Source organism: Petaurus breviceps, unplaced genomic scaffold (assembly GCF_028583685.1).
Source record: "Petaurus breviceps papuanus isolate PSGF00001 unplaced genomic scaffold, PetGlider_PUasm1.0 91133, whole genome shotgun sequence".
NCBI lineage: Eukaryota > Metazoa > Chordata > Mammalia > Diprotodontia > Petauridae > Petaurus > Petaurus breviceps.
Window position 1 is genome coordinate 88,295,807 of NW_027187419.1, and position 22,305 is coordinate 88,318,111.

At 35.9% G+C, this 22,305-nt stretch overlaps 1 protein-coding gene across 1 annotated transcript in view; it reads right to left on the minus strand.

Annotated features, from left to right (window-relative positions):
* The window catches only part of FAP (fibroblast activation protein alpha), a 92,267-nt gene that overhangs the window by 40,822 nt on the left and 29,140 nt on the right, over window positions 1–22,305 (minus strand). Inside the window, exons 8-14 of the mRNA XM_069080190.1 lie at window positions 20,303–20,457; window positions 16,137–16,240; window positions 13,340–13,475; window positions 10,445–10,489; window positions 3,853–3,957; window positions 3,684–3,754; window positions 229–282 (exon numbers count right to left, since the gene is read on the minus strand). Coding sequence (XP_068936291.1) covers window positions 229–282; window positions 3,684–3,754; window positions 3,853–3,957; window positions 10,445–10,489; window positions 13,340–13,475; window positions 16,137–16,240; window positions 20,303–20,457 — 670 coding nt within the window. The remainder of the gene's footprint in view (window positions 1–228; window positions 283–3,683; window positions 3,755–3,852; window positions 3,958–10,444; window positions 10,490–13,339; window positions 13,476–16,136; window positions 16,241–20,302; window positions 20,458–22,305) is intronic.

Below are 22,305 nucleotides of genomic sequence, written 5' to 3' on the forward strand. Positions count from 1 at the left end.
ATTATTTGTTTTTGAAAATGTACCATTTTAAGCTGAATTATTTTCATTGTTTTTTCTCCCTATGACCCCACCCAATTCTTCTGCTTGTTTATTTTTTCTTATTACTTATCTATGATTATTATTTTTTATCTTTTTATCCTTTAAATGATTTATTGTTCTGGTTTTCTGGCATAGATTTATTTAAACATCTGTGAATGTAAATAATAAAGAGAATCAAGCAAATTTTACCTATAAATGTTCCTCCTCCCAGGGTAGTCTTCAAATTCATTACTAGAATAGAACCTGTAAATATATTCAAAAGTCATAAAATCTGCATTGATTTAATAGTACTATGTTAGTGGTAACATAGTAGAAGTTCATTTTTATCTGGTTTTCTATTGACAAAACTCTTCTTTAAACTCTGTTTTATATGGTACAATTGGATGGTTATTTTGAGATCATAATGATGCTGCTGAAACCTTTAAAGATTCTAAAGTGCTTGTTGAGCCATCAGAGTGCTAGATGGCACAGTGTTTGGCCTGGAGTCAGGACAATCTGAGCTCAAATCCAGTCTGAGATACTTACTAGCTTTGTGACCCTAGACAAATCACTTGAAATGTGCCTCCTTTTCCTCATCTATAAACTAGAGATAATAATAGCACCTACCTCCCAGGGTTGTAAGGATCAAATGAGATAATATTTATAAATTGATTAGCATAGTGCTTGGTAGATAGTAGCCACTACACAAATGTTAGCTAATATTATTGTCATCATCATTATAATTATATAAAGAATTATATACATTATATAATTATAATAAAGAATTATATATAAATTATATAAAACATATAAAGAATAAGTTATACTAGGTAATATCTTTGGTTAGCACTTATTTGAATATTTAACTTCAAATTTAATATTTTATGTTTATGACATATACAAAGTATCCCCAAAAGCTCCTGAGACACCCTGTCTAATAAAGCACTCAGTTGCAGGGGATGGAAGATAAGCAGTATAGAAGTTTAAAGAAGGAAGAGCTCTTAAAGAAGGGGTGGGAGTGTTAGAGCAAGAATTGATGGAAGACATGAGGCTTGAGTTTGACTTGAACAATTGAAAGAATTTGGGCAAATGGGGAGAAAAAGCAAGAACATTTCAGATGCAGGAAACAGCCTGAGCAAAGGCACAGAGTGTGACATATATAAGAAGTAAGAAGACTGGAGGAGAGTAGGAGATAGTATGTGAATGAGTAGTGTGAGATATTTGAATAGGTAAGGTAGGTCAGTTTATGGAGGACTTTGAAGACCAAACTTAGGAGTATAGGCTTGATTTGGTAGACAACAACAAGGTATTTATAGGTTTTTGATGAAGGGAGCACAAAAGCAATATCTTATGATAGTTGATGGTATTTCGAAGAGAAGAAAACCAGTTAGGAAATTGTTGTAGTCATCTATTTGGGAAGTAATAAGAACCTAATTGAAATAGATGGCAGCGAAAATTGAATGAACATTCTGAAGAACAACCATTCTCCTAATAGTTAAGAAAAGGCCCTCCCCTGGGGCGGCTACATGGCACAGTGAGTAAGAGTGCCAGCCCCGGAGTTGGGAGGACCCAGGATTGGTTCTGGACTCAGATACTTAGCACACACACACACATACACAAACTGGCAGTGTAACCTTGAGCAAGTTACTTAACCTCAATTGCTTAAAAAAAAAAAAAAGCCCCTCCCATGTACCGTTGATATAGAGGGAAAGCTGGAGTCAAGGATGGTCATGTGGAAAACAGTAGCAGTTTAAAGGAATTGTCATACAAATGTATTTCCCTCTGTTGGATTTACAGTAGTTTGGTTCTCTGCTCCATGACTTAAGTTCACTATTATCAGTAATTCTTACAAGTAGTGACTAATTTGCCCAGATTATAAAGTATTAAAAGGGAAATGCTACCTACCAGATGTTCTTTCTGAAAGAGAATATTCCTTGAGGTTTTTTTTTTTAATATTCTCTTTCTCCCTTTGACCCAGCAATACCACTTCTAGGGCAGTATCCCAAAGAGATCATAGAAGTGGGAAAAGGACCCATTTGTACAGAAACATTTATAGCAGCTCTTTTTGTGGTGGCAAAGAATTGGAAATCTAGGGGATGCCCATTAATCGGGGAATGGCTGAACAAGTTGTGGTATACGAATGTAATGGAATACTATTGTGTTATAAACAATGAGGAGCAGACACATTTCATAATGACCTAGAGAGACTTATATAAACTGATGTTGAGTGAGGAGAGCAGAACCAAGAGAACTTTGTATACAATTACAGACACATCACGTGTGTGACGACTAACTTGGATAGACTGGACACCTCTCAGCAATGCAAGGTTATAAGATAACTCCAAAAGACTCATGATGGAAAGGGATATCCTTATCCAGAGAAAGAACTACAGAGTCTGAATGCAGATTGTAGCAAACGACTTGCTCTTTTTTTTTCTGTTTTATTTTGTTTTGGTTCCTCTTTCTCATTGTTCAACCCACTTGTTATAACTCTTCTTTACAACTTGACTAATGTTTAATGTGAAGTATTTGTAGATACTATATTTGATTGCATGCCAATCATGCATGAGGGGAGGAGAGAAGGAGGGGGAGAAAATTTGAAACTCAAGGGACTGTGGAACTGAATGTTGTAAACCAAAAGTAAATAAATAAATTGAAAAATATATTTCCTTTCTGAGAGACAGCCTGGCAAAATGGAGAGAGGACCAGCCTTGGTTCCAAGCTGCCCCAGGATCAAAACCTACCTCTGTCCTGAGTGACCTCTATGTGCATGGGTAAGTCATATAATTTCTCAATGCCCCAGGTAGTTTTGTAAGACTGTAATCACAGGTGAGTTACTGATCTGCATTGGTGAAATGCTTCCAAACCAGGAGGTAGGAATGAACATGCCCTTAAAATCAGAGATCAAGGCCCAAAACAAAACAAAATAATAACTGTTAACATTCATATAGCACTTTAAGGTTTGCAAAGTTCTTTACAAATATTACTTCATTTTATTCCTATAACAACCCTGGGAAGTAGGTGTGATTATTAGCTGCATTTTAAGATGAAGAAACTGAGGCAGAGATTAAGTGACTTACCCAGGATCACACAGCTGGTGAATGTCTAAGTCTGGATTTGAACTCAGTTGTTCCACATTCCAGGTTCAATACTCCATCTATTGTGCCACCTAACTGCCCCTAATTAGAACTGTCTTAATGAAATTACAGCTTTTTCTATATGGCTTCAGAGGAGAAAGATAGGATCAATGTGTGGAATCATGGTAGATATTTAGCAAATCTTGTTGATTGATTGAAATTATAGGGAGTCAGATTCTGGTTCAAGAATGAAGAATTTCCAAACTATTAGCCCTATCTAAAAATAGAATGAGCTGCCATTTAAGATAATAAGTTTCTTGTCACTGGAAGTGTTCAAATGGAGATTTTGACCAGTTGTCTGAGGATTCATCCACCAGGTGGAGGAGCTTGTATCAATGGCCTCTTAGGTCCCTCCAGCTCTGAGATTTTTAGACTCCGTGGCAGCTGCCCATAGAATGTTAAACTATGACAAGGAACCAATCAATCTCGAAGGGTATAGACTAAAAGAAACCAGGCGGTAGCATTTTTAGCTCAGTCTTAACACCAAGAAAAACACAAGCCGCACATCGTGCTATACAGAATACTCACAGTGAATCCTGCGTTACTTTGAATATGTTTATGGCCTCCCATTTGCCACTTGTAATTTGTATCGCATTTTCCTATAAAAAGACAAACATTATGTTCTGTAAATCTCAGTGTTATTTGAGCAGCCTCAAATGAATGCTCTCTGAGGAGCTAGTTCTTGGAAGGAACGTACCACAGTGTCATTGATGTAGTGAATGTGTTTGTAACCGTCCTTATCACTAAATATTTTGTAGTATGAAATGCTGTCATAAGCAAAAACAGGTGCTGAGACAAAGAACTGAAAGATACGAACAGAGATTGTGGTTAAGTCAGAAAGAGCTGGGAAGAAAGACCATTTCATTAATGGGCACTCAGGTTTACAGCCATTAGAATCCATTGCTTTCCCTGCTTATCCGTGGTATACATCAGAGATACTGTTTGTCACATACAGAGAATGTTTGGTAACGGACAACTAACTCGCTCTTATTTGCTAGTAATTAAACACCATGTTTGTGACATTTTCCTTATTTTCCTTTATATTCTCCCTATCTTGGCACTTTGAAATGTGAATTTAAAATTCAAATACATTTACCTAACAGAAATGGTACTCAACCTTCTTTAAGGGTTTACAGGTCATTTAGCTTGCAGATCACAAGTCTATGCTAATAGCATCATGAAAACAGTTTTGAAACATTTGAACAAGCCAGAAATGGTAGTCTCTGCTGTTTGGGGAGGCTGAGGCTGGTAGATCATTTAAGTTCAAGAGTTCTGAACTACAATAGGGCTAAAACCAATAGGTCTTCTGCACTAAATCCATAACCAATATGGTGAGCCCCTGGAAATGGAGAGCCACCAGACTGCCTAAGGAGGAGAGAATGAGCCAGGTCAGAAAAACAGAGAAGATTAAAGTTCCTTTATTGAGATTGTGCCCATGGATGGCTGTTGTACTTCCAGCCTGGCTGAGAAACAGAGACCCAATCTCAAATAAAACAAAACAAACAAAAAACATGAAAACACTGAATACAACAGGCTATAGTTATGGGGTCATCAAGTAACCTGGTATTTTCCATACTAGTCTAAATGTCCAGGGCAGCTCTTACTCTACCTTGTGGCTTCTGGGAATTTTCTAGCCCATTACCCACCACAGGGAGACATAAGGGTTGTTGAAAATGATTGGGTTTGGGGATAGATTAGGGATATCAAAGATATCACATTTTCCAGGAATTCTAGATTGATAGTTCTACCTTGGATAGAAGTTACAAAATAGTTCTCCTTGTTCTTCCAGTAATGGGGGATAGGGATAATCTAGATAATTGAATTTCTTAGCAAGTCTTTAACATTCCTAGGCTATTTGACCATCTGCAAAATGTAATATAAACTATAAAATGAAGCATTTATATTAGATGACCTCTAAGATCCATTCCAAAGCCAGATTTTTATACTAAATTCTTACAGCATATCAACGAAGGTCTCTTTTTGTTAATAATTTGAAATGGTATTGCTATGAAATTATATATATGTATATATATATGCACACATATACACACACACAAATTCAGCCTTTTCCTCTAATAAGCAGAAATGATTTTTAAAAACTGTCTTTAAGCTCACTTTAAAAAAATCTTCTCTGGTTAGCTTTTAATTAAAGTGTATTTAAGAAGCAAAATGGCTTACAGATAATATTTTTATGCTAAAAAAAACTACCACCTACCTAGTAAGTCCAGAGTTAGGAGGCTAAGAGCAATAAATCTGCCATTTGCTCCTTGTGCCACAGGAGCTGGGAGGGGGAGGGCAGTTAAATGGAGCTATAGTGCATAGAGTGCCACACTTGGAGTGAGGAACACTCAAATTCAAATCCAGTCTGAGATACTTACTAGGTGACCCTTAGCGCATGACTGAATCTTTGTCTGTCTCAGTCTCTTCAGCTATAAAATGGGGATGATAACATCTACTTTGCAGAATTGTTCCAAGGATCAAATGGGATAGTATTTGGAAAGTACCTGGCACAGAGGAGGCACTTATTAATGCTTATTTCCTTCCTGCCTGGCCTTGGGCAAATTCCTTAACCTTTCTGAATCTCAAGTATGCACATCTAGAAAGTAATGGAGTTGGAGTAGATGACCTCTAAAATCTTTTCCATTTCTAAATCGATGATCCTAGGGTCCAGGTTACTTAATCCTTTAATTGACCCCAGAAATGTCTGTTGTTGCAGTTTTGTGGCCATCATTTCATGACTGAGGTCTTCTGGTATGGTTGGTCTTCATTTTGCAATATGCACTCCCCACTGAGCCAAATCATGGACATTCCCTATTTATGACTTCATTATAACTTTTAACTCTTAACAGAGATTCCTCAATTTCAAGAACAGAGGCTCTTTACAAATTGGTTCCACAATAAAAATCAAGACCGATAGTTTATTACTAAATTCTTTTAAATGTTTATTGCTGTCATTTGTTTTTACATTCCATTCATTTCCAAATATAATGCCTCCTTTTCACTCCCGAAGAGCTATCCCCTGTAACATAGAATTTTTTAAAAAGAGGAAGATAAAGAGAAAAAAGCATTAACTTGAATATTAAATGGTTTCAAAATATTTCAGGACATTTGGTGGTAAGGATGAGTACAAGGATTTTTGTAGCTCCTTCAGTGAGCTATTCCTCTGAGGAGGTGAAAAAAGTATGGTTATAACTTCATAATGCTGTTAAATGAAAAATGGTGTAGAGCTTGGTGACAAGAATTAAGAATCAGGAAAACAGGAAGAGCATTTATGTTAAGCAAAGATTGTGTTATCTTCTTTACTCTTTCCAATGCACACATCTAAGTAAACAATACTCTAGCCGAGCAGGTAACTCAGGTGCAGTAAAGAGAGTGTGAAATATTTCCGAGTTCACATTTGGAGAGCAAGAGCCCATAATGCATTTTGCATTAAAAGTGGCTGCCCAGTGAGTCACACCTGTGCCCTAGATAAGCACCCAGATCAAGATCTTACTCAAAGCAAACCATGACACAGCCTCTTCATCTGAGTCATTTGTCAGGCTCAAATTTCTTGATAATTTGTGCATCTGGATGTAAAAGTTTATGAGCCTTTATTTATTACTTGCTTGCTAAGGAGAAGTGCTTACACATGGCATGGCTCGAGACTGTAGTTGATACATGTGAAGGAAAGAAACAAGAGACACAAAGGTCCTAGTTCTTTCAACCTAATTAGTGGCTAACCTCAGTCTACATCCAATCAGAATGAGGCTTGGAATATCCACTTTGCTTAAACCTAGAGGCTTTGTTGGAAATACAAACTGGGTAATGTTCTGTGTAAATTATCAAAATATTTCATTGATCTAAACATTATGCTTGAAGTCCTTTTTTGTTGCTATTGTTCAGTCATTTCAATCATGTTCAACTCTTGGTGACCTCATCTGGGGTGTTCTTGGCAAAGGTATTGGAGTCACTTGCCATTTCTTTCTCCAGCTCATTTTACAGATTAGGAAACTGAGGTAAAGAGGGTTAAGTGACTTGCCCAAGGTCATATAGCTAGTAAAAGTCTGAGGCTGGATTTGAACTCAGGTTTTCCTGACTTCAAGCCCAGCACCCTACTGACTGTACCACCTAGCTGCCTCCTCTCCAAATTCAAGGGCTGGCATTCTAGATAACTTGGCTAATCTCTCCCTTTTTTTAGGCTGTTGCCATATAACAATAAAACAACCTACTAAAAAGTTGAAAAAAAATAACCTAGGTTTTGTTGTTTTTTGTTTTTCCTTCAGTACAACATCAAGAAAGTAGCTGGTCTAATATTTTTGCTCTGAATTGTTTGGTATTTTACTAATCTCAAATAGGGATCTTGGATAACATAGAGCTCCATGGCAGGAGTCTGGAAGATCTAGTTGAAATCTAGCCTTAAACACCTATTACAGATATGTGACCTGGGCACATCACTTTACTTCTATTTCTCTCAGTGTTCTCATCTGTAAAATACAGTAGTACCTACCTTCCAGGATTGTTTCGAGGACAAAATTAGATATCTGAAAAGTGCTTTGTGAATCTTGAAGAGCTATATAAATGCTAGCTATCATCATCATCATCACCAGAACCACCACCACTATCATCATCATCACCACCATCATCATCATTAATGGAAAGAGCTCTGAACCAGTAAGCAAAATACCTGGTTTCAGCTCTTGACTCTATGATAGCTATCTGACCATATATCAGTAATTTAATACCTCCGAGTCATTTTCTTATCTGTCAAATGTAATGTAACTTGTGAAATGAGGACTTTATATTCAGTTACTTCTGAGATTCATTCTAATGCTAAAATTTTATGCTGTATGTACATCCTAAAGGCACATCAATTAAGATAATTGTAAAATATGTAGTAGGAAATAGTATGTTGCTATGAAATATATTACATGTATACATACAATATGATGACAAGGAAGCATATACTTGATTTGGAGTCAGAGTCCTTGTTGTGATTCTCTATGATTCTCTAGGCAAGTCTTTTCTGGAATTCATTTTTTTTTTTTTGTAAAATGAGAATGTGGGACTAGGTGACTTATAAAGTAATCCTCTAAGTCTAAATCTATGAGAGGATAAATATAATGAAAAGTTTCTGAAATCCAAAATTTTGTCTCTGTTTGATAAATGGTCAAAGGATATGAACAGGCAGTTTTCAGAAAAAGAAATCAAAGCTATCTATAGTCACATGAAAAAATGTTCTAAATCAACATAGATCAGAGAAATGCAAGTTAAAACAGCTCTGAGGTACTACCTCATAACCATCAGATTGGCTAATGTGACAGAAAAGGAAAATGACAAATATTGAAGGGGATGTGGGAAAATTGGGACACTGATGTGCTGTTGGTGGAGTTCTGAACTGATTCAACCATTCTGGAAATATACCCACAAAAATATAAAACTCTGTATACCCTTTGACCAAGCAATACCACTACTAGGTAGGTCTGTATGCCAAAGAGATTTTTTTAAAAAGGTAAAAGGACTTGTACAAAAATATTTATAGAATTCTTTTTTGTGGTGGCAAAGAATTGGAAATTAAGGAATGGCTGAACATGTTTAGGTATATGATTGTAATGAAATACTATTGTGATATAAGAAATGAAGAGCAAGATGATTTCAGAAAAAAAGCAATATGCAGAGATTTAAAATGAACTAATGCAAATCTAAAAATCTGGGAAGACTTATATGAATTGCTACTAAGTGAAATGAGCATAGCCAGGAGAACAATGTACAAAGCAACGGCAATATTATCAAGATAATCAACTGTGAAGACTTAGTAACTATGATCAAAACAATAATCTACCACAAACCTAAAGGACTCCTGATGAAAAGTACTGTCTACCTCCAGATAGAGAACTGATGGATTCAGATTGTATATTGAAGCATATTTCCCCTTTACTTTATTTTCCTTACCTTTCTCCCCAGAAAGTGTTTATTACATCTGTTTTGCATGATTTCATGTGTATAGCAGATATTATATTTCTTGCCTTTTCAATGGGTGGGGGAAGGATGAGGGGAGGGAGAGAATTTGAATTCAAAATAAAAAAATTCAAAAATAAACCTATAGGTTTATTTGGGATGTATTGTAAATATATTAAGTGGAATTTATTATGTATATATGTATATGAATTGGATAAATTTTTATGAAACGGTTCTTTTACAATGGGAAAATAATGAAAAAAATTGAATCTGAAGGTAAATGTAAGGTAAGGTAAAGGTAAGTAAACGACTTTCAAATAAATCTGGCAGATCTTCATTTATAATTTAACTGTCAGCTTGCCTCTTGTAAGTTTCCATATGTACAAAGCATTCCACCCTATGAATGATTTTTAGATTTTCATTATCCATGTATCCTGAGTTAATGAGTTAAGGGTGCTGAGGGTTTCTTTTATGTAGCCTAATGTGTCTGTATAGTAGATAAGGAGCCTTCCTATCCAGCTATTAGCCTACTTCTATGGGTAAAAGTAGCATCTTTATCCTGCTTTTCAGGTAAACTCAAACCAGTCTTACGATGCTTATCAGGGATAGGTGACTTCCAATGGGATACAATGGAGATGAGAATAACACAATTTCCTCTCTGGAACTACTTAGATCCAGGGATAAAGACTACCCAAAGAAGCTGAACTAAAAAGATCACAATAAACACAAAAGCTAATTTTGAGCAGTCATGAATATTAGAATACTTTACCTTCCTTGTGGGCTTCATTAAAAAACCATTTTCAGTCCAGGTTGCATGGAATTTAATACAGAAAGAGCTATTTTTAAAGAACTTTCTAAAGAAAGAACTATTCTCTATAAACCACCTGTCCAATCAATTTGCTGTAAAAATCCTATTTGCTTTTTCATCTTATTAATCAGTCAAAACCATTAAAAACTATTAAAAATACCTCTGAGGAATGCCAGGAATCTCACAATGTTTCAGTCCTGTTCATTTTTCTCTCTTTTAAAATAATTTTTTAGGTGGGTTCAGGAAGAAGAGTTTAGAAATGCATGTTCAAGTGAAGAAATTAAGGTTAGGGCATGAGGCATCTTCCTTCCTTCTAATATAGCCCTAAAAATATAGAGCCTGAAATCTCATTCTGAAGATGCACTTTTCAAATTTTGAAATTATCTGGCACAAAATTACTTAAGGAATTACTTCCTTTGTGCTTTTTACCTTTAAATGTGTCTATGAAAACAAGTAATGCCATTTTGGATACATTTCAAAAATTCCTTTGATAGCTGAGTATCTGTCAAATTTCATGAAAATATTAAGGTAAAGAGCAAAACCATACTCCACCAGCCCATCCGGTTCTGCTTTCTTCTATGTGCTGCTGGCTCTGAATAACAAAACAAGACATTAAAGATTTCGTTACAATGATGATCACTAGATTTAACATTCCTAAAAATGGAAATTAAATCACTTTTATTGACTATGTGCAAGACACATGTGATTAACTTCTAATAAGAATTTGAAGATGATCTAAATGAGCATTAAAAAAAAGTCATTCGAAGCATAATTATATTTGAAATGTTGGCTCTTACTATAGACATTTTATTACATTTTTCTCTATAGCTGCCAATATATTGATGCCTTTACTCCCAAAGGGCAAGGACTCATGTCCATTTCAACATCCTATGGAGATCTGATGCAATTTAAGTGCTTAGTATAATAGTGGAGAATAGTCAAATCTCACAGTGGGAATCATGCTAGATTGTTTCCTTCCTTAGTCCCTGAACTCTGAGGAAGGAGACAGTTAACAATTTGGGAGTCATCCTATTTTTATATATAATCATAAAAAGGAAAATGTTCCAGTTAATTTTTTTTAATGTATCAGGGGTAGGATCATCTTTAAAGCATATTTATACATAGTAAGACTGTCATTTCAGTGAGATTACTAATATCAAATTGATCATTTTGATGTTTTTTGCCCTATGAGTATTATCTCAGTCTGTTTTCCAGGATGGAGAGTAAGTACAACTTTTATTAAGAATCAATATCTCTAATTTTGTAATCTGGTATCTTGTGTCTTGCTTTTCTGTCTAATTTCAGTTATATCCATGAAGTTTTATTGATACCGGTCATTTAACCCTTAAATTCTTTATTGGCCCAATATCCTTATTAGTCAAATAAATATTTGTTGGATCACTGACAACTCGTGTGTCCTCAGATCTCTCCAAAGATTTGATCACAGAAAATTTACATTTTGAAGATGAAATGTTTCAGAATATGAACATTAGTGGACATTACCTAAACATGAGACCTTTAATGAATTTCAGTATCTATTTTATGGACATAATATTAAAATGAATATTTCAAGATGTTCATTACTTATTAAACAAATTTTTCATAATTTAATAAATGTTTTTTTGAGAAACTTTGGTCTTTATTGCTTACCCTAAGGCTTTAAATAAATGTTATACCTAAATGACCACAGACATTTATATGCAAACTCCAAAATGCAGTCAATATTTCTAAATTTCTGTAGGTTTAACATACCCTAAGTTCCATAAAGAAAAACATAGTAGGAGAAATAAGTGTTTTCAAAATAGGACTAGCAAGAAATTGTACCCTTTCCTTTTTTTATAATATTATGTTGAAACAAAGATCTTTCCATTTTTTTGTTATTTTTCATCTTTTATTCTTTTTTTTTCTGCTTTTTGGAGGGAGGAAGGTAGGGCAATTGGGGTTAAGTGACTTGCCCAAGGTCACACAGCTAGTTTTGTGTTAAGTGTCTGAGTAAGGAGTTGAACTCAGGTCCTCCTGACTCCAGGGCCAGTGCTCTATTCACTGTGTCACCTAGCCTCCCTTCAGCTTACATTCTTGAAAAGGACCAGTGACATGAAGGAGAGAGACCAGAAAAGAAAACAATTGTTATATACACTCATTTGAAGTCATCAAAACCTGAACAGAGAGCTGCAGAGGGATAGATTGAGGCTATTATTGGTTATTCAATGAAAGCCAGAATAATTTGGTTTTAAAGGCATGTCAAATAGCTCCATTTAAAACACAATGGACTTTTTAAAAACCTGTCTTTTCAGAGCTATATTTCAAGAAATCAAAAATGAAAACTACACTGGACAAAAAGTAAATTGTCCCAGCTTTTTGAAAAAAAAAATAGAAGGAGGAGAAGGAAAAGAAGAAATAGCAGCATTCCCATACTTCTGCTCAAACTGGCAGGCTGGGTCCCTAGAGGGCATCTACTACTCTCAGATAACATAGTAAAGTTAATACAAAATATTCTTCTAAGAACCTGGTTCACTCCTTCCCACAAATACATACAGCATCCATGGGAGGAGCAAGCTCAAACTTAGATCATAATAGCAACGAGGCTCATGTGTATGAAATATGTGTATCTCACTTAACACTGAGCTAAAAAAAAAAAAGCTTCCAGAAAATTTAAGAAAAAATTTAAGTATCTTGCAGACAAAGTAATGATTTTAAAAACATTTTTAGCTTGAGTTATTTTGACTTTTAGAGGACCTGAAATATTTTTACATAGAATTCTGATAACTTTTCCCTTGCAAAATGTGTCCTGTTTTCTAGATGGAATTAAATTATTTACTTGAATTCAAAGGTTGTTTTTTTTTCTTGCTTCATAAATGTTTATTCCACTTGGCCTAATGAAACATTTCTTACTAATTAAAGATTCCACGAACATCCTTCTGCTTCCAGGTCTTCCTATATCCTTGCTTTTCCCTTTTTTTCTTCCTCTTCCCTCTTGAATCAAACTTATAAACCACTTCATTTCATCTCATCCTCAGTCTTCTTTTTCATTATCATGTATTTGTCCAAAAGGCTCTTCTGCATCATTCTTTCCCTACCTTGCCCTAATTTATTTTCTTGTCTTTTTTTCTATCTTCATTCTATAAGATTTCAATTCTGACCTCATTTCAGTTTCAGTTTCTTAACTGTTCAAGTACATTTTATTCTTTTATGTATTGCCTTTCTAAATTCCATTTTCTATGTATTACATTTTTAGCTTAATGGATAGTACCTAGAATAAATATAATTATGAACTTGTATTATATTATTTCAGAAAATAGCAAATTTGTAAACTAACTTTTTTTGTAGAGTTTCAAGTAATCATAGCATTAAAACTAACCTTAAAATGAACATTAGCTATAGAAACCTCAGGTTTTGTATATTCATTTAAAAAAAATACAACAATGGTTTTGATGTACCATACCTTTGGACACTCCCAGTTTTGTGTGTTTTCTCTGAAGTCACATATAGACAGCACTGTAACATTTTGGACTCGTTTTAGCCATTGCAAACATATTCGTTCATCTCTTACCCATGTGAGCCAACTAAAATAATAATCACTGTAAATAAAACAAAATGGACAGTTATCATCATTTGGTCCAGATTGTGAAATCACAGCTATAATCATAGCAGAACATAATAATCACTATTGTTGGCATAGCCATTTTGAAAAGATTGTGTTATGGGATATTTATTAGATATGACAAGATCAAAGGATCATAAACTTAGAGGCGAAATCAGTCTTAGAGTCCATGTGGGAGAGTGGAAAGAGAGCTTGCACTCAAGTCAGAGGATGTGGGTTGGAATTCTGCTAGGCAACTACAGATGTGAGTTTGGGAAGGTCAGCTATCCTTTAAAGTCCTTTGTTTCAACTCCTGAGTAAAAGGAGAGGATTAGATCATATGACCTCTAACTTCCTTTTCAGTTTTAAATCTATGCTATCATTCAACCTCTTCATTTTGCATATGACTAAAGGAAGACCCAAAGACAGTTAAATGATTTGTCCACAGTCACACAGTGACTAAGTGGCATCGCCAGGAAAATTGATATCTCTGGGAAACTTTTGTCATGCACTGGGATAGACTGCCCAATGATGGGCCCAACAATGGCAACATCAACAAGGCAATAATAACTAGAATGCTTATTGAACTTAACAGTTTGCAAAGTGCTTCATGCATCCTGTCTCATTTGATCATCGCATCAGCCCTGTGAGATAGGTACTTTGATTATTCCCATTTTACAGATGAAGAAACTTAGGTTGAGAGTGGTCACATATCTAACAAATGTCTGAGAGGAGACACCTAGCTAGTAAATGTCTCAGAGGAGATTTCAGACTCAGGTCTTCTTCAGTCCTGGTCTGATGCTTTATCTATTATACCAGAGATGTCAAACTAGGCAGCAAAACTCCCCAATGAGGCCCAACCAGATCAAAATGTAACTGGAAATGTTTAACTGAAGAAAGAAAAATATACTACAACACGGATAGTGTTAATTTGTGGTTTCTAAGTCAATATGCTGCCCCAGAGATGAGGATTCCTTCTTATTGGAAATTGATACCACTATATCACATTAACTAGTTTCCCTCAAGGAATTGTTTTTGGGGAAAGAATTTAAGAAATAATGTCAAAATGATAGATTTATTCAGTAGGTTAAAAAAAATCTATCAAACTAGCTATTTTGGTATAACAGTTGGGGCCATGAATTTTTTGCTTTTTAGGTTTTTTTTTTTCAAATTTTCCATTTGAAACCTTCAAATTTCACTTTTTAATTATTGTGAATTGAATAACTGCACTACTATGTTTTGTACATAGAACAATAGAGAATTTTTTTTAACAATAGAAAATATTGATGTGAAGACTCATAGAATATTAGAATCAAAAGGCACCATAGATATCACCCAGTATAACTCTCATTTTACAGAGGAGGAAACTGAGGATTGCAGGATTTGTAATTTGCCTAAAATCATATAACTAGTTTGTGGCAGAACCAGGCCTGAATACCTGGTGTCTTGTTTCTTAGTCCAACGATCTTTTCACTTGTTTTATAAGATGGTTGATATTTAATGATTAGTAGTTAATTCTTAATTGATTACCAATTAATTATTGTTTTATAAAACATTACCATCTCAATACATAGTATTATTATTATTATTTTGCTTTTTGGAAGGCAATTGGGGTTGTGACTTGCCCAATGTCACGTGGCTAGTTTTTGTGTTAAGTGTCTGAGACCGGATTTGAACTCAGGACCTCCTGACTCCAGGGCCCATAACCTTATTTTTTAAAAGATCTGTATCTGTGATTTCATACCTGTGGAGAATTCCTGGTGTAAAAATTATGCCCACTGGTCTAGATTGCCAGCTTTTCTGAAAGTTACATTTTTGGACATTTGCTTATAGCAGTTAAAAGCTAAGTAATTTGCCTATAGTCACATAATAAATAATAAAAGCTAACGTTTATATGAGGTTTGCAAAGCAATTTACAAATACTATCTCATTTTATCCAGTTAGTAAGTATCTTGTAAGATTTAAACTCAGGTCTTCCTGATTCCAGGTCTGTGCCTCTATTCTAGTGTAATCAATGTATGTGCTCACTTTTCCCACCGATGCTGTGTGTAGTCATGGAAGAGTGAACTCTTTAAGTTTTTGGAAAGAATATTTCATCACTATTGTTTACGCAGTATTAATAAGCAAATGTTTTGATTTGAGCTAATTATGCCCCATGACTGATTATGAATGGTAAACACATTGATAGGAGCTCATGAACTGTATTTTTCAAAGGGCAAACCCACAGAGTACCTTGAACATGGGATCGTCCCTACCCCAAACCCAACCAACAAGCATAAGTTGGGCGGGGTTTAACTCAAAGTTGTGTTATACTTAGGGAAAATTTATCTGGCCTGTATCTTGTATAACTTTTTAAAATATAGTTCTATATGCACATGTTGTAGTCCCTATTTGTGGAATTTAAACTCCTTTAGGCATTGGAGAGTTTCAGTTTTGGCCTGGTATCCTCATCGCCTAGTACATCACCAATGTTTAAGAAATGCTTGCTGACTGTTTTAAAAGAAAGTTAATGGTTACAGGTATTTGTTTATTTTCTCTATACTTAACATAGACTGACAAGCTCTAGATTATAACTTTCAAAAATGAGGTATGAATTCTTTAACAAAATCCAAAGCACAATAATTTCAATAAAGGTAAGAAGAATCAGAGAACACAGTACCTTGATGAAATCATTGCTGGAACTGGTACTTCTCTGGGTCCTACATATTCAGGATAATTGGTATCAATAATAAAGACCCTAACAATAGGATTTTTAGCCCCAGCCTGTCAAGACAATGAATAACAGTTTATAAAAGTCTATTCCTCAGTAGTGTTTAAGGACACTAAGAGTGTTTCAATAGGGTAGCAAATGCAATTCATATAATAAAATCATCATAAAACCACATTCTTATCTAATCCCAACACTGTTCATTTCTGTTTCATTTGTAGGGCAATGAAGAATGTTGCATCAAAAAGCGTACATGGAGATAACACTTGGGGTGCTTAACTTTGAGTGACTTTTGATACTTTCATACTTATGGCATGAAAACTGCATTTTGGAAGGAGGTGAGAAAGAAAGATTCTCTTTATGTATCACCATAGCAGATCTCTTCCTCCCAAGAGACTCTTTCACATCGACTATTATTCTTCTCTATCTTCAAAAGAAAGAGCAGGGACTGGGGGGAAAGATGGAGGTTATGTAAGGGACAGATTGAAATCTGGACATTTTGTGTTTGTGTGATTGAGATTCAGGCCAGGACGGCTCTCACACAGAAGGATACCTGGTCGTTCCTGCTGTTGCTACCACCCTCAGGAGTAGGGTAGATTTGCCTCCAAACAAAATATTCAGAAAGAATTTATTTTGTATATGCCTTTTGGAAGGCATATGCTTACATGTACATGCTGTCTTTTGATAGAAGGTAAATTCCTTGAGGACAGGAACAAGTTTATCTTGGTATCCTTTGTGCTTAGTACAATGACTGGCATAGAGAGATGCTTAATAAATACTTGTTGATTGATTGAAAAGAAAATTGTGCTAACAGTAATTTGATTGTCTTCTACTCAATATGTTAGCACAGGCTTACAGAGCCTAGGCTGTAACTTCCTAAAAAAGAAGTGTGAACTCCTCCTAAATAAAATTCAAAGTATAATAATTTCAGTAAAAGAAAACGGGATAGCCCCAGGATACACAAATTTTTCCTTTTACCCCTCCTGTTGTGTCCTTCTCTCACAGTGCCCACTATTCTTCATACACAGACATTTTTTCAAGTCCTCAAATTATTTCACTTTAGTTAGAGGGAATCTTGGAGGAAAAAACCATATTTGAATCCAATAAACTTCAAATATAAAGTCTCACATTATACAATTTGGCTTGAATCAGATTCAAACATTGCTCAGCCTGTTTCAGGATTTAGGATTCAGGACCAGGTCGGCTAAGTCTTCCCACCCCTCCATCCTTTGGATCAAGTTGCCTTTCTTTACAAGTCCACCCTTCCATGTACCCCGCCCCACTTCTGAACTCGAACTTCTCTCAGAGCTCTTCACCCCAAGGAAACAAGGTCCTTATTTGAGCCCCAATTTCTACTTCGATTTCAGTCCCTTCTCTCTTCTTGGCAAAGCTCAGCTTCCCTGATCTGCTCCTGCTGTCTCAGCTTTTTCAACCCTTCCTGATGTCACTGAAGCCACATGTGCTTCCATATTCAATCCCCTGAAGGCACCATTAGTTTCCAGCCTCCCATCCTGGATCTCTACGCCTACTCTCAGAGACTCCCCAATCTAGGCACACAGTTTCTGGCCGACTTCACAAAAACTATTAAGTACCTCTTCAATTATATTTCAATTATTTTGTCTCAGGACAGAGTGGGTTTATTCTTAAATTCACATGAGATTCAGGGAAAAAGAGAAGTTTTTTTTTTAAATTGTTTTTGCTACTACTTGTATTCATGAAGACACTGTAGCCTAAAAAAGAATTTTTTTTAACCCAAGACAGCCCAGAGTAGTTCATTGACCCCATGATGGTGTTCTTTTAATGCTTAGTCTTTGAAAACGACTAAGAACAGCTCTTCTAAATATATTTCAGTTTCCATATCTAATGGGAAATTTAATTTTTTAATTCTCTTTTTCAGATCCCTTATAAAAGTTAGATATGAAGTCTATGAGGAACTCAGCTCTTCTCCTGTCATGGTCTCTAGGCAGCTCAGAATCACAATGAAGTAAGTGTCACTAAGCTTTGCCCAGGCCACAATTGCCCAGGCATTGCCAGCATTTGTGGTACTTCAGAAGTGTAGGAACAATACACACAGAAGCAGATTGCACAGGCTCTGGATAAGTGCCAAAATTGGTTTTATGGACTTGGGTTCATATTAAAGCCCTGCCACTTAGCACCTGTGCCACCTGGGGCAATGCACTTAACCTTTATGGGCCTTAGTGTCATTTGTAAAATGACCCCCATTTGACCTCTAAAATCCCTTCCAACTCTAGATCTATAATAATAATTAGCAAAAATAGTCAAATGAGGGAACAATAAGAGGAGGTAAGACAAGTATTTAGTAACTACCTCTAGTTTGCCAAGCACTAAGCTGGGTACCAGGGAGACAAGAACAGAGAACAAAGCAATTCATATTCACAATGAGCTCCCATTCTAATGGGGGAGACAGCAGGTACATATATAAATACAGAATAAATGCAAATATATTGCTGTTATTGTTCAGACATTTTAGTTGTGTCCAGCTCTTCATAACCCCATTTGGGATTTTCTTGGCAAAGATCCTAGAGTGATTTGCCATTTCCTTTTCCTCCTCCTCCTCCTCCTCCTTCTTCTCCTCTCTCTCTCTCTCTCTCTCTCTCTCTCTCTCTCTCTCTCTCTCTCTCTCTCTCTCTCTCTCTCTCGTTGTTAAATACATGGTACTTTGGGAAACTGAGCACTAGGCACTGGGGGATCAAAAAAAGCTCAATCCAGAAGGTGAGAGGCTGTATGAGTTAGAGGTTATGTGGGGGGATATTCCAGGAAACAGAGGACAGAAAATGCAAAGGCAAAAAGATAGAATTGGGCATACTGAGTGTGAGGAACCACTTTCACTGGATCACAGAGCAAAGAAAGTTGAGTAACAGTCAAAGAATCTGGAAAAAAATTCTGTCCAGGATGTATATAGGTCTTTAAAAGCTAAACGAAGGCATTTCTGTTTTATCCTATAGGTTGCATGGGGCCACTGGAGTTGATTGAGTAGAGGAATTGCATGGTCAGATCTGCACTCATAGACAATGACTTCTTCCCTTCTTTAACCCATCCAATCCTGTTCTCTCATGTCAGTGTCTGAGGGTCTCTGATTTCTTAAACTGTGATAATTGCTCTGTCCCCCTCAACTGGAAATGTCTTTCATGTCATTTGCTCAGGTTTGGTTTATAGTGATTGTCCATAAAGGAAAGCTAGGTGGCTCAGTGGATAGAATGCCAGGCCCAAATACTCATCTTCCTGAGTTCAGATCTGGCCTCAGACACTTACTAGGTGACATAGCTAGTCACTTAACCCTGTTTTCCTCAGTTTCCTCATCTGTAAAATGAGTTGGAGAAGAAAATGACAAGCTATTTCAATATCTTTGCCAAGAAAACTCTAAACGGGGTCACAAAGAGTCAGACATGACTAAAAAATGACTAAACAAAACTTGAGCTCAAAAATTCCTAACCAGGATTCTGTTGGATCCTCTATTCAATATTCCTCTCTGAGCATAGGGAGACAGAACACAAAGCAGAGAATAACAACTACAGAATTTTTAAGCTAGAAAGGGTAAAGAGATTATTTAGGGATTACTTATCTCTCTCCACTTTCTGCCATCCCCAACACATACACATATACACACATACACACATGCATATGCGCACACACATTCTTCATAGATGAAGAAAGTGATGCCCTTAGGGTCTGTAGTTCTGTATTAGGCAGCCCATCTGTCCTTATAGCTAGAGAGAGTTAAGCCAGTGCCTGCCTGAGAGAAGAATCAATGAAGTTGGCATTTAAGACTCTCTCTCCAATTCATATTTTAAAACATTTGAAGAAGGGTTAAAAAAAATGGAAATTTGAATTGTGAGCTTAAAAGTTAAAAAGGACCAAAATGAAATTTAGCTTATTTCCTCTCAATAATTTAGACCATATGCTTTCCCAAGATGTATGTTGCAAAGGCAGCCGCCTGCAGCACACCCAGATGTCCGAAGTATTAGAAGTTTAAACAAAGAATACCCCATAAGAACAAGAAGTTTTCCAAACGTGTTGATCCCACCTTTGTTCATGGTTATTATTGTTCGTGTTTACACCAAGGGAATAAAAACATCTGTTAAAAGTATTCAACATACCTTTGGGTAGGGGATATTTATTGTTCTAGGATACTGTTCATCACCATAATAAGAATATGTAATAACTGGTATATCTGTATCATTAAATTCTGCATATGCTAAAAACCTTCCATTTGGAGACCACCAGAGAGCATATTTTATAGCAAGCATTTCCTCTGAAAAATAAGCACCTCTATATTAATTACTGTTATAATTTAATTTTCAAAATAATTACAGATACTTTCAAATAGCTCTTTGTTGACTAAAAGAATTCTCTTATAGAACTGACATGCTACATAAAATAGGTTCACTAATTTAAAAAATCAAATATTTGTGGTAAACAGGAATATTTTATTCTTGTATCCCATGTCAAAGTTTTAATCCAATTATGGCCAAGAAATTTCAATTAATAATCTATTGCATAGATTTTTTTTTTGCTTTTTTTTTTTGGAGGGGCGAAGGCAGGGCAATTAGGGTTAAATGACTTGCCCAAGGTCACATGACTAGTAAGTGTTAAGTGTCTGAGGCTGAATTTGAATTCAGGTCTTCCTGACTCCAGGGCCGGTGCTCTATTCGCTGTGCCACCTAGACACCCCCATGGATTATTTTATATGACTATTATACATTGCTTCAAAGTTTCTAAAATGCCTTACTTAGATTATTTGATGTGAACCTTACAACCACATTGTAAAAGAGCTATGATAGATATTGCTTATGCTCATTTTAAAGAATAAGGACGCGGAGGCTCAGAGAGGTTGTTACCCTATCCATGATCACACAGCTAATAAATGTCAGAAATGGGAGAGGAGCCCAGGATTTTCTAACTACATGTCTGTTACCCTGTCTATTACCCCATACTGAAACTAGAAATCTCCTTCTTAATGGTGGATCAATGTCAGCAGCAGTGATTTCTCGGAACCATTCCTGGTTTTAATAGTTCTCCTGTAGCCAGAACTGAGGGAAACAGGCTTACACTGGAATGTGGGGCCTCAGTGAAAGTGGGAAGAATGGGTCCCTAAGGGAGGCTGTGGAATTGCTTTGTAAGCTTTCTTTTGACAGTTGAGATGGATTTTTAATACAGGAAAGAGCTGGATCTAATTACATTTTTACAAGTCCCTCTCAAACTTGAGATTCTCTAATTCTATGGTTCTATACTCAGATTTCAACAGAATTTTCTTGGTGTAAATGTCTCTTTTGGAAGCATTTGTCCTCAAAAGGAGGGCAGAGTATTTGAGAACCATGGAAAATAAAATATGGACTTCCACTCAAGGACCCAGCATTTAGCACAATCTCTGGCACATAGCAGGCATTTAATTATTGATTGATTGCTTGATCTAAACAGATAATAATGCTGCTGCTGTTGATAGTAATATTAATCCTTTAGCAGTAGAAGTGGTGGTCATTCATTCACATTGTACTTTAAGACTTGCAAAATGATTTTTATGCATTTATAAGATCCTCATGACCACCGTGTAAGATAAGTACTGTGGCTATTGTTATGCCCATCTTATAAATGAGTAAACTGGTGTTAAAAAAGGTTCACTCCTCTCCAATTTTTGGAGAAAAGAGGAAATATTCCTTAACATAAACACTTGAAAAAATGTGCAGACCAAATTCACTTTGTAATTAAGTAATCTGTGGCTTCTGCTGCTATGTTGATATTAATAATAATCCTTAGTGCTAAATCTCCTTGACTCTCTGCTTTGATGTTAGGAAGAGAAAATCTAACAGAGGCTCAGATATCTTGGGGTCTAGGTTTTGACGTGGACCTGTGATCTCATTGGTATAGGGAACTCTCAGTGAAGAAATCCTCTCTATCACTGCGGATGAGCAATTTCTTTACAGTTTATGGTTTTAGAGAGTTTTGGGGGGCCAATGAGAGGATGTGGCTTCCCCAATGTTACATATCCAGGAGTCAGAGGTGGGACTTAAACCCAAAGTAACCCCAAGGATGGCCTTCTAAGTTATTATACTAGATTGCCTCTTATCAACCTCTGATTCCCTACATCACCTGGTGTCACGTT